The sequence below is a fragment of the Haliotis rufescens genome, unplaced genomic scaffold (genome assembly GCF_023055435.1).
Source record: "Haliotis rufescens isolate VD_foot unplaced genomic scaffold, xgHalRufe1.0.p SCAF_103, whole genome shotgun sequence".
Classification (NCBI taxonomy): domain Eukaryota; kingdom Metazoa; phylum Mollusca; class Gastropoda; order Lepetellida; family Haliotidae; genus Haliotis; species Haliotis rufescens.
The window spans coordinates 702117-718606 of record NW_025963784.1 but is presented as its reverse complement, the minus strand read 5'-3'; the positions used below and the strand labels follow the sequence as shown (position 1 = coordinate 718606).

General features: G+C 40.0%; 1 protein-coding gene across 1 annotated transcript; it reads right to left on the bottom strand.

Moving 5' to 3' along the window:
- Positions 1-66: 66 nt before the first annotated feature.
- LOC125377901 (alpha-latrotoxin-Lhe1a-like) lies at positions 67-9473 on the bottom strand. Its single transcript, XM_048391984.1, has 9 exons — positions 9183-9473; positions 8479-8817; positions 7800-7928; positions 6601-6758; positions 5860-5974; positions 4484-4619; positions 1553-2068; positions 413-1105; positions 67-71 (listed from the first exon to the last, which is right to left on the bottom strand). The coding sequence occupies exons 1-9, from the start codon at positions 9471-9473 to the stop codon at positions 67-69; spliced, it is 2382 nt and encodes a 793-aa protein (XP_048247941.1).
- Positions 9474-16490: the final 7017 nt, after the last annotated feature.

Below are 16490 nucleotides of genomic sequence, written 5' to 3'. Positions count from 1 at the left end.
TGTCCATTCTGACAAGCTAGATGTAATGCCTTCCGTCTGTTCTTATTTACAGCTGTAATGCTTGCATCATTCTTGATCAGAAGTGCGGATACAGATTCATGTCCATTCTCACAACCTAGATGTAATGCCGTCCATCCGTCCTTGTCCTCAGATGTAATGCTTGCACCATTCTTGATCAGAAGTGCGGCTACAGATTCATGTCTATTCTGACAAGCTAGATGTAATGCCGTCAATCCGTCCTTGTATTCTGCTGTAACACTTGCACCATTCTTGATCAGAAGTGCGGATACAGATTCATGTCCATTCTCACAACCTAGATGTAATGCCGTCCATCCGTCCTTGTCCTCAGATGTAATGCTTGCACCATTCTTGATCAGAAGTGCGGCTACAGATTCATGTCCATTCTCACAACCTAGATGTAATGCCGTCCATCCGTCCTTGTCCTGAACCGTAATGCTTGCACCATTCTTGATCAGAAGTGCGGATACAGATTCATGTCCCTTCTGACAAGCTAAATGTAGTGCCGTCACTCCATGTGTCGTTAATGCTGTAACACTTGCACCATTCTTGATCAGAAGTGCAGCTACAGATTCATGCCCATTGTCACAAGCTAGATGTAGTGCCGTCACTCCATGTGTCGTTCCTGCTGCAACACTTGCACCATTCTTGATCAGAAGTGCAGCTACAGATTCATGTCCATTCTGACAAGCTAGATGTAATGCCGTCCGTCTGTTCTTATTTACAGCTGTAATGCTTGCACCATTCTTGATCAGAAGTGCGGCTACAGATTCATGTCCATTCTGACAAGCTAGATGTAATGCCGTCCATCCGTCATTGTCCTCAGCTGTAATGCTTGCACCATTCTTGATCAGAAGTGCGGCTACAGATTCATGTCCATTCTGACAAGCTAGATGTAATGCTGTCAATCCGTCATTGTATTCTGCTGTAACACTTGCACCATTCTTGATCAGAAGTGCGGCTACGGATTCATGTCCATTCTGACAAGCTAGATGTAGTGCCGTCACTCCATGCGTCGTTAATGCTGTAACACTTGCACCATTCTTGATCAGAAGTGCGGCTACAGATTCATGTCCATACAAACAAGCTAGATGTAATGCCGTCCATCCGTCCTTGTTCTCAGCTGTAACACTTGCACCATTCTTGATCAGAAGTGTGACTACAGATTCATGTCCATTCTGACAAGCTAGATGTAATGCCGTCCGTCTGTTCTTATTTACAGCTGTAATGCTTCCACCATTCATGATCAGAAGTGCGGCTACAGATTCATGTCCATTCTGACAAGCTAGATGTAATGCCGTCCATCCGTCCTTGTCCTCAGCTGTAATGTTTGCACCATCCTTGATCAGAAGTGCAGCTACAGATTCATGTCCATACAAACAAGCTAGATGTAATGTCGTCAATCCGTCCTTGTATTCTGCTGTAACACTTGCACCATTCTTGATCAGAAGTGCGGCTACAGATTCATGTCCATTCTGAGAAGCTAGATGTAATGCCGTCCATCCGTCCTTGTCCTCAGCTGTAATGCTTGCACCATTCTTGATCAGAAGTGCAGCTACAGCTTCATGTCCGTTAATAGAAGCAAGAAAAAGAGCTGTTGTTCCATTTTCACTTTTGTCGTCAACATTTGCCTCGCTATTGATCAAAATGTGCGCTACATTCTCATGTCCATTTAAACAAGCAATGTGGAGTGGATATGTTCCTGCTAGATACATATACTCCGTACCCAAGACAGGATTGTACAATGTAAGTTGAGCTCTATTTTGTACGTCGCCCGTCCTCCTGGAAACCAGATCAGAGACAGCTTCAACGTGACCGTTTTCACAGGCACAGTGCAAAGGCGTCCATCCTCGGTCATCGGTACCTGCTACATCCTCCCCCTGGTCTATCAACAAGTGCATGCGTCTAATATCACCGAGGCTGGCTGCTTTATGCAAACTGTATCTCGTATCATCTATGCTGGTCGACATATTGACTATTGTATACACAAACGCTCTGGCATTCGTTGACGCTGGATTATTTGTCAGCATTTCACATGGAGACTCAAGCACTGCAAGAAGGACAACGATCTTTCAAATACAGAACCAAACAGGTTAATTCATAATTGAAATAAACACTTTAATCATTATTATAATTTAACGCTTACTAATGTCTACTACTTGAATAGACATTTAAGATACCTTGGCATTTGTACATGCTGTTTTCTATGTAAATCTATGTATCAACCACAATAAACACCATTTGCCAACATATAAACTTATGAGGTATTTGATGATCCTCTTTGGCCGTTCATGAGCATGTGTTTTTGAATCACTATCAAATAGTAATGGTATCAGGTGTCCACGAAAAGGCGAACGTATCCTGTCCTGCTGATGACACACATCACAAACATATGCAAAGGCAAGTCAATTGCTCATCTGCGAAACATGGGAACATATGGTTCAAGTCAAAACACGTAATTTACGAACATATTTGAATAGTTGTCTCCCTTTACAATTACCTACATCCAACTCCTCTACATTAGGTTATTTTTTCTGACAAATCGTGATTGGCTGAATATCCTCTATTTGCAATATCAATATTTAGTTTTTGCCCATTGCGAATATAAAGGTTAGGACACTTCCCAGTTTGCCAGGATTCACTCGTACTTGAATAACAAGAAATAATACACACAAAACAAATCAATAGACCCTGTTACCTGTATGATGTACCTGCTTTTATATTTCACAACAATGGAAATAATGCCAGTCGTTACTTCATCATTAATAGCATGTGAATAATGAGTGAGTGACCGAATGACAATATTCTGTCAGCAATGTGTCAGCACCGATGGTTGACTGATATCTGAGCCTCTGATAGAAGGAATTGCGCAAAAGTAATCAAAACAAGCAGAGGTCTGTGACTTTAGGAAAATGGACATTTTAGGAACGTGCAGTCAAGTGGAATTGCAGAAAAAAAGGATTTATATAACAACGCCAAAAGCCATCCAAGAAGATATGAATACAGCACTAGGGAAGTATGTCCCTTCTTTGCCAACATAACGAGTTAGGCAGCAGAGTTTGAGTGTAACAGGGAGTGCCTTGAAGACGACCCCCGTCCTCGAAGGCCTGTGAAGTCAGCCACACCAGAACTGATCCCGAGAACCCACGTTGTGGTGATGACCGACCGGCGAATGACTCTGCGTAATATAGCTAATTCAGGAGCAGTGGATTCGCTACTGGTTTTAGTTTTTCGAATTGCTGGAAACAAGCCAGCAGCGGGTGTCAATCTAATAACTCACGTTAATGTCTCTAAGCATTCTAATGCAATTTGTCTGATATATAGTTATTCAGTAGTATTGAACTACTTAAAAACCTAACTATCAACATGCTTGATATTCAGTTCAGCACAACACATGTAACAAATATTAGCTTCCCATGTTTGCCTGTAAAAAGCGACTATGCTTGTAACGGGATCGGGTGGTCGGGCTCGCTGACTTGGTTAAGCGTGTCCCGATTGCGTGAATCGATGATCATGATATCCATCACTGGATTGTCTGGTCCAAACTCGATTATTTACAGTCCGCCGTCATATAGCTGGGATATTGCCGATTGGGGCGTTAAACAAACATATAAACTGAACCGCTTTATGAATTGTCCCTAACTTGCGTCCTACAGTACATAAACGTGGTACGACAATGCTAGATTTAGCGGGAAACGAATAATAACAAATTTTGCTGACATAAGTACGCCCAGTGGTACGTGGGTTTGGACATTCTAGTTTTGTTGTGGGATATATATTGCTATTGGCAGGATATGTTCACCTTGTCGTGAACATACTATTTGGTAGTGATTCATAAACATAAATGTGTAAAGTTGTTAAATGTGAAAGGGCTATTGTCCCTTGTTTGTTGTTGAGTTAATTATTGGTTAAGGTTTACTGTTTCCTAACAGACACAGTAATCTATCAGCGTAATTGAAAACATGGATTTATGACAGGCAATCAGAGTGATATAGAGTAGTAACACGTTCACAACCTTGTCATAACTGGGGAGGGATATGGGAGATGGTGCAAGTTCATGGGATAAGTGAGTGAGTGGTGGTGGCGATGTAGAAAGTGTAGATAGGCTAAAGAAAGTGTTGATGCAACATGCATCACTTCTTGCTATTATGCCCACTGTATACAGACCTTAGGAGAAATCTCATCTCACTGATAGAAAAAGGCAACCCTTCCCAGACTAATAAAACTAACCTCATAAAACAATTTATGAACCCACCAAAAGAATGGTCAAGTCTTGTTGCCCGGACTGTATTCCACATGTTTAAGCTGAGGCCATGAGAAAATTCTCTTATATTCAATGCAGTATCAACACTAAGTGTACACTGCCATCAATATCATGATATACATAAATGTTTATGGAATGGGTTTTGTCTTTTGTATGTATTTGGGTTTTGAGGTATATTTGGAAAACAATATTTATACTCACTATGTGTGTCAGTATCAGGCGGTATATGTTCATCAGCATATTCTCGCAACCTGCGCCAGATGTACTTCCTGTACCAGACAGTGTGGCAGCTTCTCATGACACTGATGGGCACCTCCGATAGTACAGCTTCTGCTGCCTGTAACAATATAGAGCCACTGGTGACGAATAATTGACAAAAAAATAAAGCACTGTTCTTCAGTGTTTGACCCTTAAGGTGTCTATAGTGGCATTAACGGTGTCATATTAGGTAAGGAGAAATATATTGGGCCGGGCTTGTTTACGATACAACCCTCTAATGTAATCACGAACGTTAACAATGGAATAAATAATGTACTAAATGTTAACGTTTAAACAAGATAGAATTATAATAAAACTGACCTATGTTAACAGGAGTCTGGTTTCAACTGTAACTTGATAGCAGTCCGCTTATCCCTAACAATGGACTTCTATCTGGTCTACTGCTATGTGACGTCATTGGCGTCGCGTTTTTTGTTCGTGACGTCATCTTTTATTATGTTCAATGACGTTGGTATTTGTAAATCAGTGTGTATTTGTAAATCAGTGACCTCTGTTGTGAGCCTTTTTCCTCTATAATTTTAGTAATAAAGTCACGGATTTCTGTACCAGGATATTCTTGTGAAATATGTGAAGTGGGTGTATGAAAATCCAAAATGGCTGTTACTGACGGTATACGGTCTCATATCAGGTCAGTGGGGTGGGGTAGCCCAGTGGTCAAAGCTTTCACTCATCACGCCGAAAATCCGGGTTTAATTCCCGCGTACAATGTTTGAAGCCCATTTCTAGGGTCCCATGCCGCGCTATTGCTGGAACATTGCTAAAGGTGGCGTGAAACCAAGCTCGCTCGCTCACTCACTCACTCAGAGCCCTTTTCCAACAGCATGATCCCGCTGAATCTCGATTTAGAGTGCCAGAATACATTGTACACATGGAAATATACTATATTTAAACGTAAAAGTTCACATTGTCATTTTGCTTTTGTTTTTAATACAAACGTACTGTATCCCAAAACTTGTAAGAACTATGGAAATTTAAGTAAACACATATCGTAGAAACGGATCAGTATATTAATACTGATATTGTATGTTAAGATACTACTAGAACTATTCAGTTTTGATCATGACACTTTTAAATTGCAAGTACCCAAGAGCATGCTCATGCGAATGACATTTGTAATATAGTTCCCATGATGGGTGGAATTTCAGAAGATGTGGTGAAAATAGAGTAAATGTGGAGAAAGTTAGACTGTATATTAAATAGTAGCAAATCATCATATTTTGTTGTGTATTGCTCTTATTTTTGATATTATACAATTATGAAAGAGATTTATATATCTTGTTCTGATCTAGTTCACGTACCATATTCACAAACACGCCACAGCTATGTCCATCTCTTTGACTCAGTACTGGATATTCTGTCTTTGTCCATGTGACCACTGACCCATCACCTCTCCTCAAACTGCGTGTATATTTTCTGAAATAGATATAGGATAAAGTTAACGACCTCTATTTGTTTCCGCTGCCTCAAACCCACCTACAACCTAGCGTTATACATTTAGAACTGATTAACTACACGTTTGTAGCTGAGGCAGATTGCAGCTTTTGTTACAGAATCGGTAGCAGACTTTCATCAGTGTGTACCTCAGCTCTGGTCAGCGCAGTAGTCTTCATCAATTGTAGGCTGGGAGTTGACCACATCACCTGTTCGGCCCACCCACCTACAGTGTTGTTCATAGAGAATCTCACCCGAGTGTCTTTAAGTGTAATAAATATCAACGAGTGTTGATATATTTGACATCAAAAGACACAAGGGTGAGATTAAATTTATCATCCAACATCATTCTGCCAGCAGTTTCAGTTTGTAGCAGTTATAAGCAGTGTCTTAAGTGTAAAAAGTATTGCTAACAGCTTCAGTAGCAGTAATTAGTGATGTGACGTCATGGTAACAATGACGTCACTATGGTCTTCAAAACAGTGTGATGCACTTATGTTGCAGCAATATCTACAGTATATATACATCACTTGATCTCACCCAAGTGATATCAGTTTTGGATGATAAAGGTTTAAATCTACATATAGCTGGCCACGCCCTCAAATTACCTCCAATGTTGTATAAGTTTGTCCCCTACATCAAGGACAGGCTTAGAGTTGACCACGCCCACTGTTCCATCCTGGGCATTGGCGACCAGAAGCACCCAGTGTTGATTCAGTGGCATGTTCACTGGCATCAGGATCCACGTGTAAGTTCCAAGTTCCTCCTAACATAAAATAAATCCGCAAAATCATTGCCATAATTAAAACAAACACCTTGAATGATACCGACTATATCACGAGCATGTGCTAATAAATCACTGGCAAATAGTGACAATACCAGTTCGCAAAAAGGTGACCATATTCTGTCCACCGGTGGCACCCGTCACAAACACATGCAAAGACAAGTCAACCGGTCGCCCGAGAAACAGAGACATAATTATTGTACAAAAGTCAAAACATGGAATTGCATAGTATTTGTCACTGATGCAAACCAAACATTTTAATGCTTTTCAGACTAACGCCTGGTCTCCAAAAAAGGAAAGCACATACATGTATATTAAAAAAGGAGCTCCACTGAGATGGGGGACAAGCTAGAATGTGGAAAGGGTTATGTCGCTTTTATTTACAGTAAAGGTTTTGGTGAAAAGGAAAATAATATGGTCTTGAATGTTTTACCCTGATCAAGCAAGATTCTTTGATGCTCTTTAACCACATAGACGTATGTCTATCTACAGACTACTGTATTATAATTTGCAATAAGTTCTTTTCCATTTGATCAAGTTTACTGATATTAGCATATCCATACGATTACTTCCCTCTGATTTGGATACATGCGTATGATATTTATGTTGAAATGGCTATGATATTGAACATTTCAAACTCAATAACTAAAGTGGTTAATGTCTGAAACCTGCATCACTTCTTGCTTTCCTCCCACATTAATCTGACCGATGTGAAATAATTAGAACACTGTTCAAAGCGGCCATTAAACCTCGTTATAACCGTAGTTTACTGCACATAGCATGTTGACATATGTCCAGTGATGATATTCTTGAAAAAAGGAAAACTGCTGCTCTAGACCTTCAATGAACTGTCTCCAAAACCGACCTCATATCTCATAGAGCCTAAATTAGATGCTAAACAAGGATCCATAACCGAATCGAAGATCTTCAAATGTCTCTTTAATTTCCATCTTTGGACGAAAACCTAATACCAGTACTTTACTCATCCCTTTATACAATGTACATGACTATGCTCGTCCATACCTTGCAGGGGTGCACGTCATACTCGTCTTTCTCCCAATGGTTGACAAAGAAGGAATCAAGTACAGCGCAGTGGCAGCTGTGGATCCTATTCGACGTGGTCTTCAGGACATGCATGTATGCATTCATCACCTGCAATGGAGGTTAAACTACGATTATAACGAACACGCTTATAACGAACTGACGGATATAACGAACTTACTTTTTTGGTCCCGACTATCTGCTGTAGTTATGCTGTATATATGCTTATAACGAACTACCATTATGACGAACTAAAATTAGCAATCCCTTTGAGTTCGTTATAACCGTAGTTTACTGTATGCGAAACCCGTTTGTCACGTGTTACAACCAGCAATTTAGAAAAACATGGCAACATATATCCTAACTGCTCAAATAACGATTGAGCGAGTTAATACCACTTGACCTGTGAGCAATTTCAACTATTCGAACAAATGTTTTTTTATCATCTATCAATATTGTACCATTTTCATCTTTAATAATGTTATTCCTGATATCATTATTTGACATGGCCTACCGACCACGACCGAGAAGGAAGATTGTCCTGGTCGATTTTGTACCTTTGATTTGTCCAAGTAATGTTAAACTTTTAGAAAGAATTTTCAGAATTAAATTATATAATACATAAAGAGCAAAACATAAGCTACGAAATCGTGAAAATTACCTCATCGCCAAGCCATGCTGTTTGATCGAGGAGATGATTCCTCTGTATGTTGTGGGGCCCCACCTTGCACATCTGAGGATCTGTCCCATCGTCGTCATCTGTCATGGCGTTGTCACTCATCACATGTGATGGGTACATATAGAGGGTGTCAACAAACTCTGTGATGTCCGTCTTCATGTGATATGCACCTACTATGACAGCAGATACCAGTCTGTGATACGTCTCCTTGCACTGGTCTTCGCCGAGAACATCCGGGCTAAGGCGTGACCACTTCAACCTGCCACTGACTTCTGTGAGGTCATTTCTCCATTTACAGTCGATGTCGCTCTCGCGGCTATGCTGTCAAAACATGCTTTGTGATTCTAACAGGTTACCGTATATAACAAAACAAGTCTTGTTTTCTCATTTTTTATTCAACAAGGATAACAGTAACATATTCATCAAAACTTTACATTGATGAATATGAATAGCATATGAATAGCATAATGGATTTAATGTCATTACTGCAGAAGAAAGGGGGTCGCCCACGTGGTCAGCATAGTCCATCTCACTCAGGTGTTGGTTCAGGAGCTGGATCTTGAGGGACGCAATACGTGCATCGATTGTCTTGTACTTCTTTTTTCGTGAGGTTCTGACCACTGGTGAGAGAGCCTCAGGACTGTAACCTCTTTGAGTGACTGCTCTCGCTGAAATAGCTTCACTACCTCGTAGATGGTCGGTTGGCACTTCTTGGCAAGTTTCTTTATCTTGCTGTGCCACCCTTCCAGGTGATTGTTGGTACGGTGGCCTTGGTTTTCGAAATGGTTCCAAATCTCTGGCATGAAGGCCCCTCCTTGAAACCAACTGGTTGTCACGTAGTCCATGAAGGCAGTCACTTTAGGGCCAGCAGGAGAGTCAGCGATGGCATCAAGCCACACATCATCCACTTTGTCACGAGGTACTAGAGGGAGGGCAGCAGCTCTTCTCGCCAGCTTCTTCACCTCCTCATCTTCCATATAGTCCATCACCAGACCTTCTTTTCTGTACCCTCCTCCAGATACATTGGGTGAAGTGAAAGAAACACCCTCTAACTAATGTCCCAAGAAAAACATCAGTCACGGCATTGTGAGCTGCACGTTCAAAGTCCAACTGAGTTGTAAGTGGTAAACTCTAGACCTAGAATAATTACTAAACTACAAACAGACCACACCAAACTAAATAATCACCGTAAAATAGCTAATATACACACAACAGGAAACTGCCCGCATTGCAAACAACAAACACCAGAACACGTACTCATTCACTGCACACACTACCAAACACACCGAACAACACTACAGACCACCCTAAATCTTAAAACGGGACTTACACTAGAATCAATCCTAAATCCACAAAATAAATTAGAAAAATTCAAAGCCTTAGGCATATACCTCATTAAAACAGGACTAATTAGTCGCATTTAAACCCCAAATAAAATATTAAAACCAAAACTACCTAATCTAACAACCACCCAACACACACAGCTCCCTTAGTTCGTCCCCCACCCACTCTTGGCATTCTTTCCAAATTTCAAAATTACTATATCAGCAACCCCTAAAGCCCCCCTCCTGGGTTGCACAAACTCACTTTCCCCTTTTTGGAAACACATTAAATGGCCGGGCCGGGCCCGTGTGCGACATACGCTTGCAGTCGGAAAGCGCACGTTAAATCTCCAATATAAGTAAGTAAGTAAGTAAGTAAGTAACACCACGCTTAGTAATTTAAATGTGGGACACTCATTTAAAGGTATCGGTAATCGGATTAATTAATTACCCGCTGGAATAGGTGAAATGCACTCAGCTGAAAATGTGGCTCTACCGGCAATAGCCATTTCTGAAATGTGGCTCTCCCGGCTAGACACCGTTTACATCTTTACTTAGTTAGTCTGGTATTCCGACAGCACCTGTATGTACAGCCGCGAGTAGGATACGCCTGCTTGCTTGACTTCACTTGTAGTTGTTGAGTTGGAATCTCTGCTCGAAATATTTCTATCAGTAATTGTATTTGTTTGTATTATTTCTGACTAAAGAAGTTTGGACTCAACGTATTCTTCGTCTTCAATCTGAGCTAACTTCCCCGTCAACACATGCGCGTTGACACCACGATCACAGCATACTAGTATGTGAACGTTCAGTCATACAGGACAACTAAATTTGTATATTATCATAGGGATCAGTGGGTCAAGAAGGTCATCTCTGCATTGTGTAGGCATAAGCATGAGTGAGTGAGTTGGTGTTCAGGCCGCTTTAATGAGTATTTCGGTTAACATTTGGTAAAGTGGGGGTAGTGGCGTAAAATGGCGTAGGTCGTGGACGTTTACAAGCCTCGAATCACTACGGACGAATCTGAGGTTCGAACCCACGACTATATTAGAAACAATGACCACCCTCCGTCCAATAGCGGCTACATTTTTGTTTTGTTTCGTTTGTCTGTTTGTTGTTTAACGCCGCACTCAGCAATATTCCAGCTATATGACGGCGGTCTGTAAATAATCGAGTCTGGACCAGACAATCCAGTGATTGATATGATAAGCATCGATCCACGCAACTCGGATCGATGACATGCATGAACAAAGTCAGCGAGCCTGACCACCCGATCTCTTTAGTCGCATCTTACGACAAGCATAGTCGCCTCTTAACCTGACACCTGACAATAAATGATGCCGATAATCACATTTAGTGTTTTATTATTACTTATTTCATTATTAACCCTCCCTTTATTGATACTCATCAGAGGTATGCATTTTTATTAATGTTAAAACATGTCAAGACATGCACTCTTTAACCTACCTTCCGCCGAGTCTGCCTCCACCCTGTACAAGTACCCGTCTCCTCCATGGGGTTTAGCAGGGGGTGTTACTAAAGCCCGTGTGTCATCAGGGTTCTCCAGTATCTCCAACGCTTCAGTGAGCTTCAGTGCCTTGTTCTTCCCCGTGAAGTACGGAGCTGCCACCTCTCTGTCTACCCTCGCCATAGCTCTATCTACTCCATGTCTGCTGTGTGGCTATGTCCTCACACCATTTCTGAACAACGAATAACAAAAGATTAACTAGGACTGTAGTGACGTGGCACTTGATATACGACTTGACGGTTGGCTTCCTGAATACGGGTACACTCAATGAATACCGCCGAGCTGTAACGCCTCGGTGTTCACAGTAAACATTTATACACATTCATGTCATTATCATGTCCTAAAGCAGAACAACAAAGAAACGTTTGACGTCAGGCAACAGACTATAGCCTCAGATACATAAACTTCTGTGATATAGATAGACATGTAAATGAAAAACGTTTTATTATATACATGGATTTAATGCCTATAATATTTGCCACTGCATTCCCAGTAACATTGCCTGGTATCTGAAAATCCGAAATCCGAAACCCGCTGTACCTTGTACAAAAGTGTGCAGTGACCAGAAGTTCGGAAAACTAAAATCCTTTGACTACAGGTGATGTTTGCAAATATTGCAAGCAGCGAAGCATAGGAAGATAAATATCACCAACAAATGTATTATGTGAAGAAATATTATATTATAGCCTTCAATGTGACAATCTAATTATATCCAATATATTATAAAATGTAGTTTATTATGCTTTATGATGACGTGGACGATCATGAAATTGTAGTAGAAAAATATATATAATGTGAATGATATTACAGCTTACAGCTGCGTAACTGAAATGATTTTTGTTCTTGTTGATTAATTATGCAGGTCTTAAGTTTCAACATTTCAGGACAGGATGATATGTGTGATAGTATTTAAAATGTTGTCTTATAAAGTAGCAATCTTGGCCTGTGACCTTCAGACTCATATTAAGTACCCAAAGACAGGTATTGGCGTGATTAAAGCTTACTCTACAGCCGATCATTAAGATAAGCAACTAAACAAGTAACTGAATTGTATTGTACATATGACATGAAACATACTAATGATTCATGTACGCAAACATGAAATCGCGTAGTAGACAATCTAATGTAACACGATTACATTCACTATCGAACGCTTATTTATACCATCACTACACATGCAATTCACTAGACTAGTATCCGGGATCCGAAATCCGAAATCCGCTATTTCTCGTCAATAGCGATACTCGCCGTCGTCGAAGGGGAAGAATACCCTTTCTAACCGCTATAAGTACAAGGTGTAGATTGGTTGTAGTCTCATTCAGACTTTATAAGTGATCAATCCATATCAGGAGTAGATGCAGTAATATTGCATACATTTAAAATGGGAAATACTCTTCGATGTTGGCCTCGAGGCCGGTATCAGGTAGGTCTAAGACATTCTTAAATAACCATTGCTTCCTTTACCTGTTAATGTTTTGAGGTTTAGTATAATATTTACATAACCAAAGCTGTATTAGGTCAATTCCACAATGGCAAAATTTGAATTGGGTGTGATGCTCGTGTGCCTATTAGTAATAACTTCAGTCTTACCTCCCTCACCAAGTTGACACGTATTGATAAAGCCTTAATTTAAGTGCGTGAATTGTTTTAACACCACTTTGGACAGTATTCCAGTTATATCACGGAGTGTGGACTTAGTGTGGGAGGAAATCTGGAAGTGATACAGGCCTCAAACGTTTACCCAGAGCAGGGATATGGCGCAGACAATACCTAGAAACATATAGGCACCAATGGATGCAACTCTGCACAGCGAATTGCGGCATTCCGTGTCATTCCGTGCCCCATGTCTTGATATATATGAAATACTGTTAACCTATCAGTTCAGTTTTATTTCTCTGAAAAAACACCAACGGTGGTACAAGAGTACATATATATATATATATATATATATATAACATATAATATACAATGCAGATCAAGAGGGTAAACAAGCCTCAATAAAACAAATACAAAAATAAAATTAAAAAACTAAATAATATTTGACACCTTAACGTAATAATGTGTTCAAATGTACGATGAATCTGGTAAGATTTTTAGGTGATAAAGTTTTACGCAATTAACACATATTTGGCCAGATATAACAATTCTTTTGGATGTAAAGAAGTCGTTGTTGAAGTGCTTCACACCTAAAAAGATAGTGAAATTTGTCTCCAACAGCAGATGAGTTGCATAATGTGCAGACACGATCTTCTCTCAGTAACCCTCTCCATCGGCCGGTTTCTATGGGCAAATGATGATTTGATGTGCGAAATTGAAAAATTGGACACTAGATACTTTTGGGAAGTAATGGAATTTTTTCGAATTTTGGTAATTCTTTTAAATACACTCACTATTATAACATGAACCCTTCTTACCTTACTCACTTATACTGAACAATATACACGTATATTTTGTTCATTAAGAATTCCATATTTACAGTTAGAATACTCTTTACATTTCCATTACAGCGACTAGACACTGAGCCGGTTAACCACAATCAAGAGGGACAAGGTTCGTTATAAATAACACATTTCTTGTTCGACTTGTTAGATGAAGGCACTGTGTTTGTAATATTACATTTCATGCAAGCTACACTGTAGTCGTTCCGAAAGATACTCAAATGAGGTTACTGCTCATGTAGCATTTTTCAAATCATTTTGTCATGCAAGATTCCATTTAATGTTACACATATTAATGAAAACATGTTTTCCTAGATTCATCACATCGCAACTTGCCATACGATGTTGACGAGGAATCACTAAAGATTCCTGTTTCAAGAGCAGATCTCAATCTTGTGGCAAGACATATCGGTTTTGGGTTTGAGGTCCTCGGGGCAGAACTTGGACATTCTCTCATTCAAATGGAGCAAATAAAAGCTGCACACCCTTTCTCGCTGTACATGCAGATCGTATACATGCTTGCCAAGTGGAAGGAGAACAATGGGGGATCTGCCACCAGACTGGTCCTCGTCAGAGCGTTGTGGAGCTGCAATGACATATGTACCATTGAGTGGGAGGAAATTCTCAACCTACTTCAGGCATCATCATCTAAGCCAGTTAACTAAATCTAGGAATGTTGCCTTAAGGCCTTCTTTACCCCATGTACTGATTACCTTGTGACATAACTGGCAACATCGAACATTTGCCTATTTCAGTGGCGGAACAAAGCAATGATGTGCACTGACTCTTTCCATGTCTTTACAAGTTTATCTTAGGAGGTGGGTTTCGTGTTGTTTTAGACAGAAATCATGATTTCTTCCCACAAAGAGCTTAAACGTCTCAAAAATAAAGATTGTAAATATTTTTTGTGTGTATGACTTGTTGATATTTACACATATTGTATGTATTTGTATTTTGTCTAAAAAATAAAGTTTGTTTACGAGTAAATATGGGTTCATGCCCTGTTAAAAGATACGCAATAGGTAGAGCAGTTTAAATAAGGTAGACATTAATAATAGTATTGTATCTAATTGTTTTGACACGGATAAGCTGGTCCCTGAGCGGATATGTTTACGTAATGCAGACGGGATCCACAATCCAGAATCTGACAACCCATACAATCCATATTTTCTATGTATGTCATAGATAACTACTGTGTTTGTGTCTATGCAGCATAAGTCATTATACTTACTCATACCACACATCATTGCTTCAATAAGTAGGAGTTATATGTCTTTAGCACAGTGTTGATGGAGCCATACTTGCAGTGCGGACACGTTGAGTAATAATCGATGTGTCTGTCCAAAATGAAATTAATCCATGTCATGACTATTTGCCAATGCAGAGCCGGTTTGAATTAAACGTAAGCATTTGATTTTAGGCAAGAATAGTTTCCTGAACACCCACCCACGTGACTGCTATACCCACTAAGTAGGAAATCGGAAAATCCGAAATCCGAAATCCGCTATGTCTTGCCCGATTATTGTTTGTATCACATATTTCCTCTACCTTATTGTCTGGGGATCTATGGTCTGTAAAGTACAAATTATACACTTCATTTCTGTTCACAAACCACATGAATCATGTTCATCAATATTATAGGAAAATGGTTTTAACACGGTATTGTTTGTGTCCAGGGTATATTCTTAATTATCGTTGAAAAAAGTGTATCTCTAAATGTGCTTATAATTAATCGTTGAATGTTGAGTCATGTTCATGAGTCTTTACGATTTATGCAAGTCTATCAATACAAGGTAATTGTTCCGAGCAGCAATGCGTCAACGACTTACCCTGTCGAACACTAAATAATATAGGATCATGGCGTCAGCACTGCAGTGGCGATTTATAACAGAAAATGATTCAATCTCAGGTGTAAATGACGGAGAACTATCTGAATTATTTTATTATTTCAGGAATGTTTGGATGGCGCCAAAAATATATGTACAATTCGAAATATCCGAATGTATATTTGTTTTAATTCAACGAATAAATATACGGAACTGGCCTATCACATCAAATATCAAATCAATATAGGCTTCTTATATCTCATCAATATGAAAATAGTTAACAGCATTTCAATGAAATAAACAACTGCTACATTTTGACAGATACTCCAGTATCTCGTTTCGCAATATTGTTGTGCCCCGTGGGGATTCCGGTTTTATATTCCGGGCACTTATATTATACCCAGGGCCCAGTGAACACCAAACTCAAAAGGATCCTATTCTTTGAGATGAATTGTTTAGTTGTAACATTCCATAAACATCTGTGTGTCTTACTCAATGGGATTTGTTCACGGCGAGCGCTCTCCTTCAACCTCCATCGTCTGAAGGACGTGAAGTGTCTTTTGTGAACTGGCTAATAAAACTGTCTTGTCATATAAATCCATTTGGGGGAGCATGTGGAGCATGGTGAAAGATTTAATGTTTTCTTTGACCATGAAGGTGTACGGGTGGCCCAGTCATCTAAGGTGCCGCGATTCGCTGTGCACAGTTGCGTCCCTTGAACACGCCAGAAACCTATGATTGTGGGTTCGAATCCAGGTTCGCCCCGATTATGTTTCTAGGTTTATCAGCACCATACCCATGCTCGTGGGTTTCACCAAAGTGGTAAACGTCTGAGACCTGCATCACTTCGGGCTTTCCTCCCACATTAAGCTGACACGCC

Coding starts and splice junctions, on each gene's coding strand:
- LOC125377901 (XM_048391984.1), bottom strand. CDS start 9,473: ATGGAAGATGAGGAGGTGAAGAAGCTGGCGAGAAGAGCTGCTGCCCTC. Junction 6,759..7,799: donor ATGACGTGCACCCCTGCAAG/GTATGGACGAGC, acceptor ATTTTATGTTAG/GAGGAACTTGGAACTTACAC. Junction 4,620..5,859: donor GTGGCGTGTTTGTGAATATG/GTACGTGAACTA, acceptor ATATTGTTACAG/GCAGCAGAAGCTGTACTATC.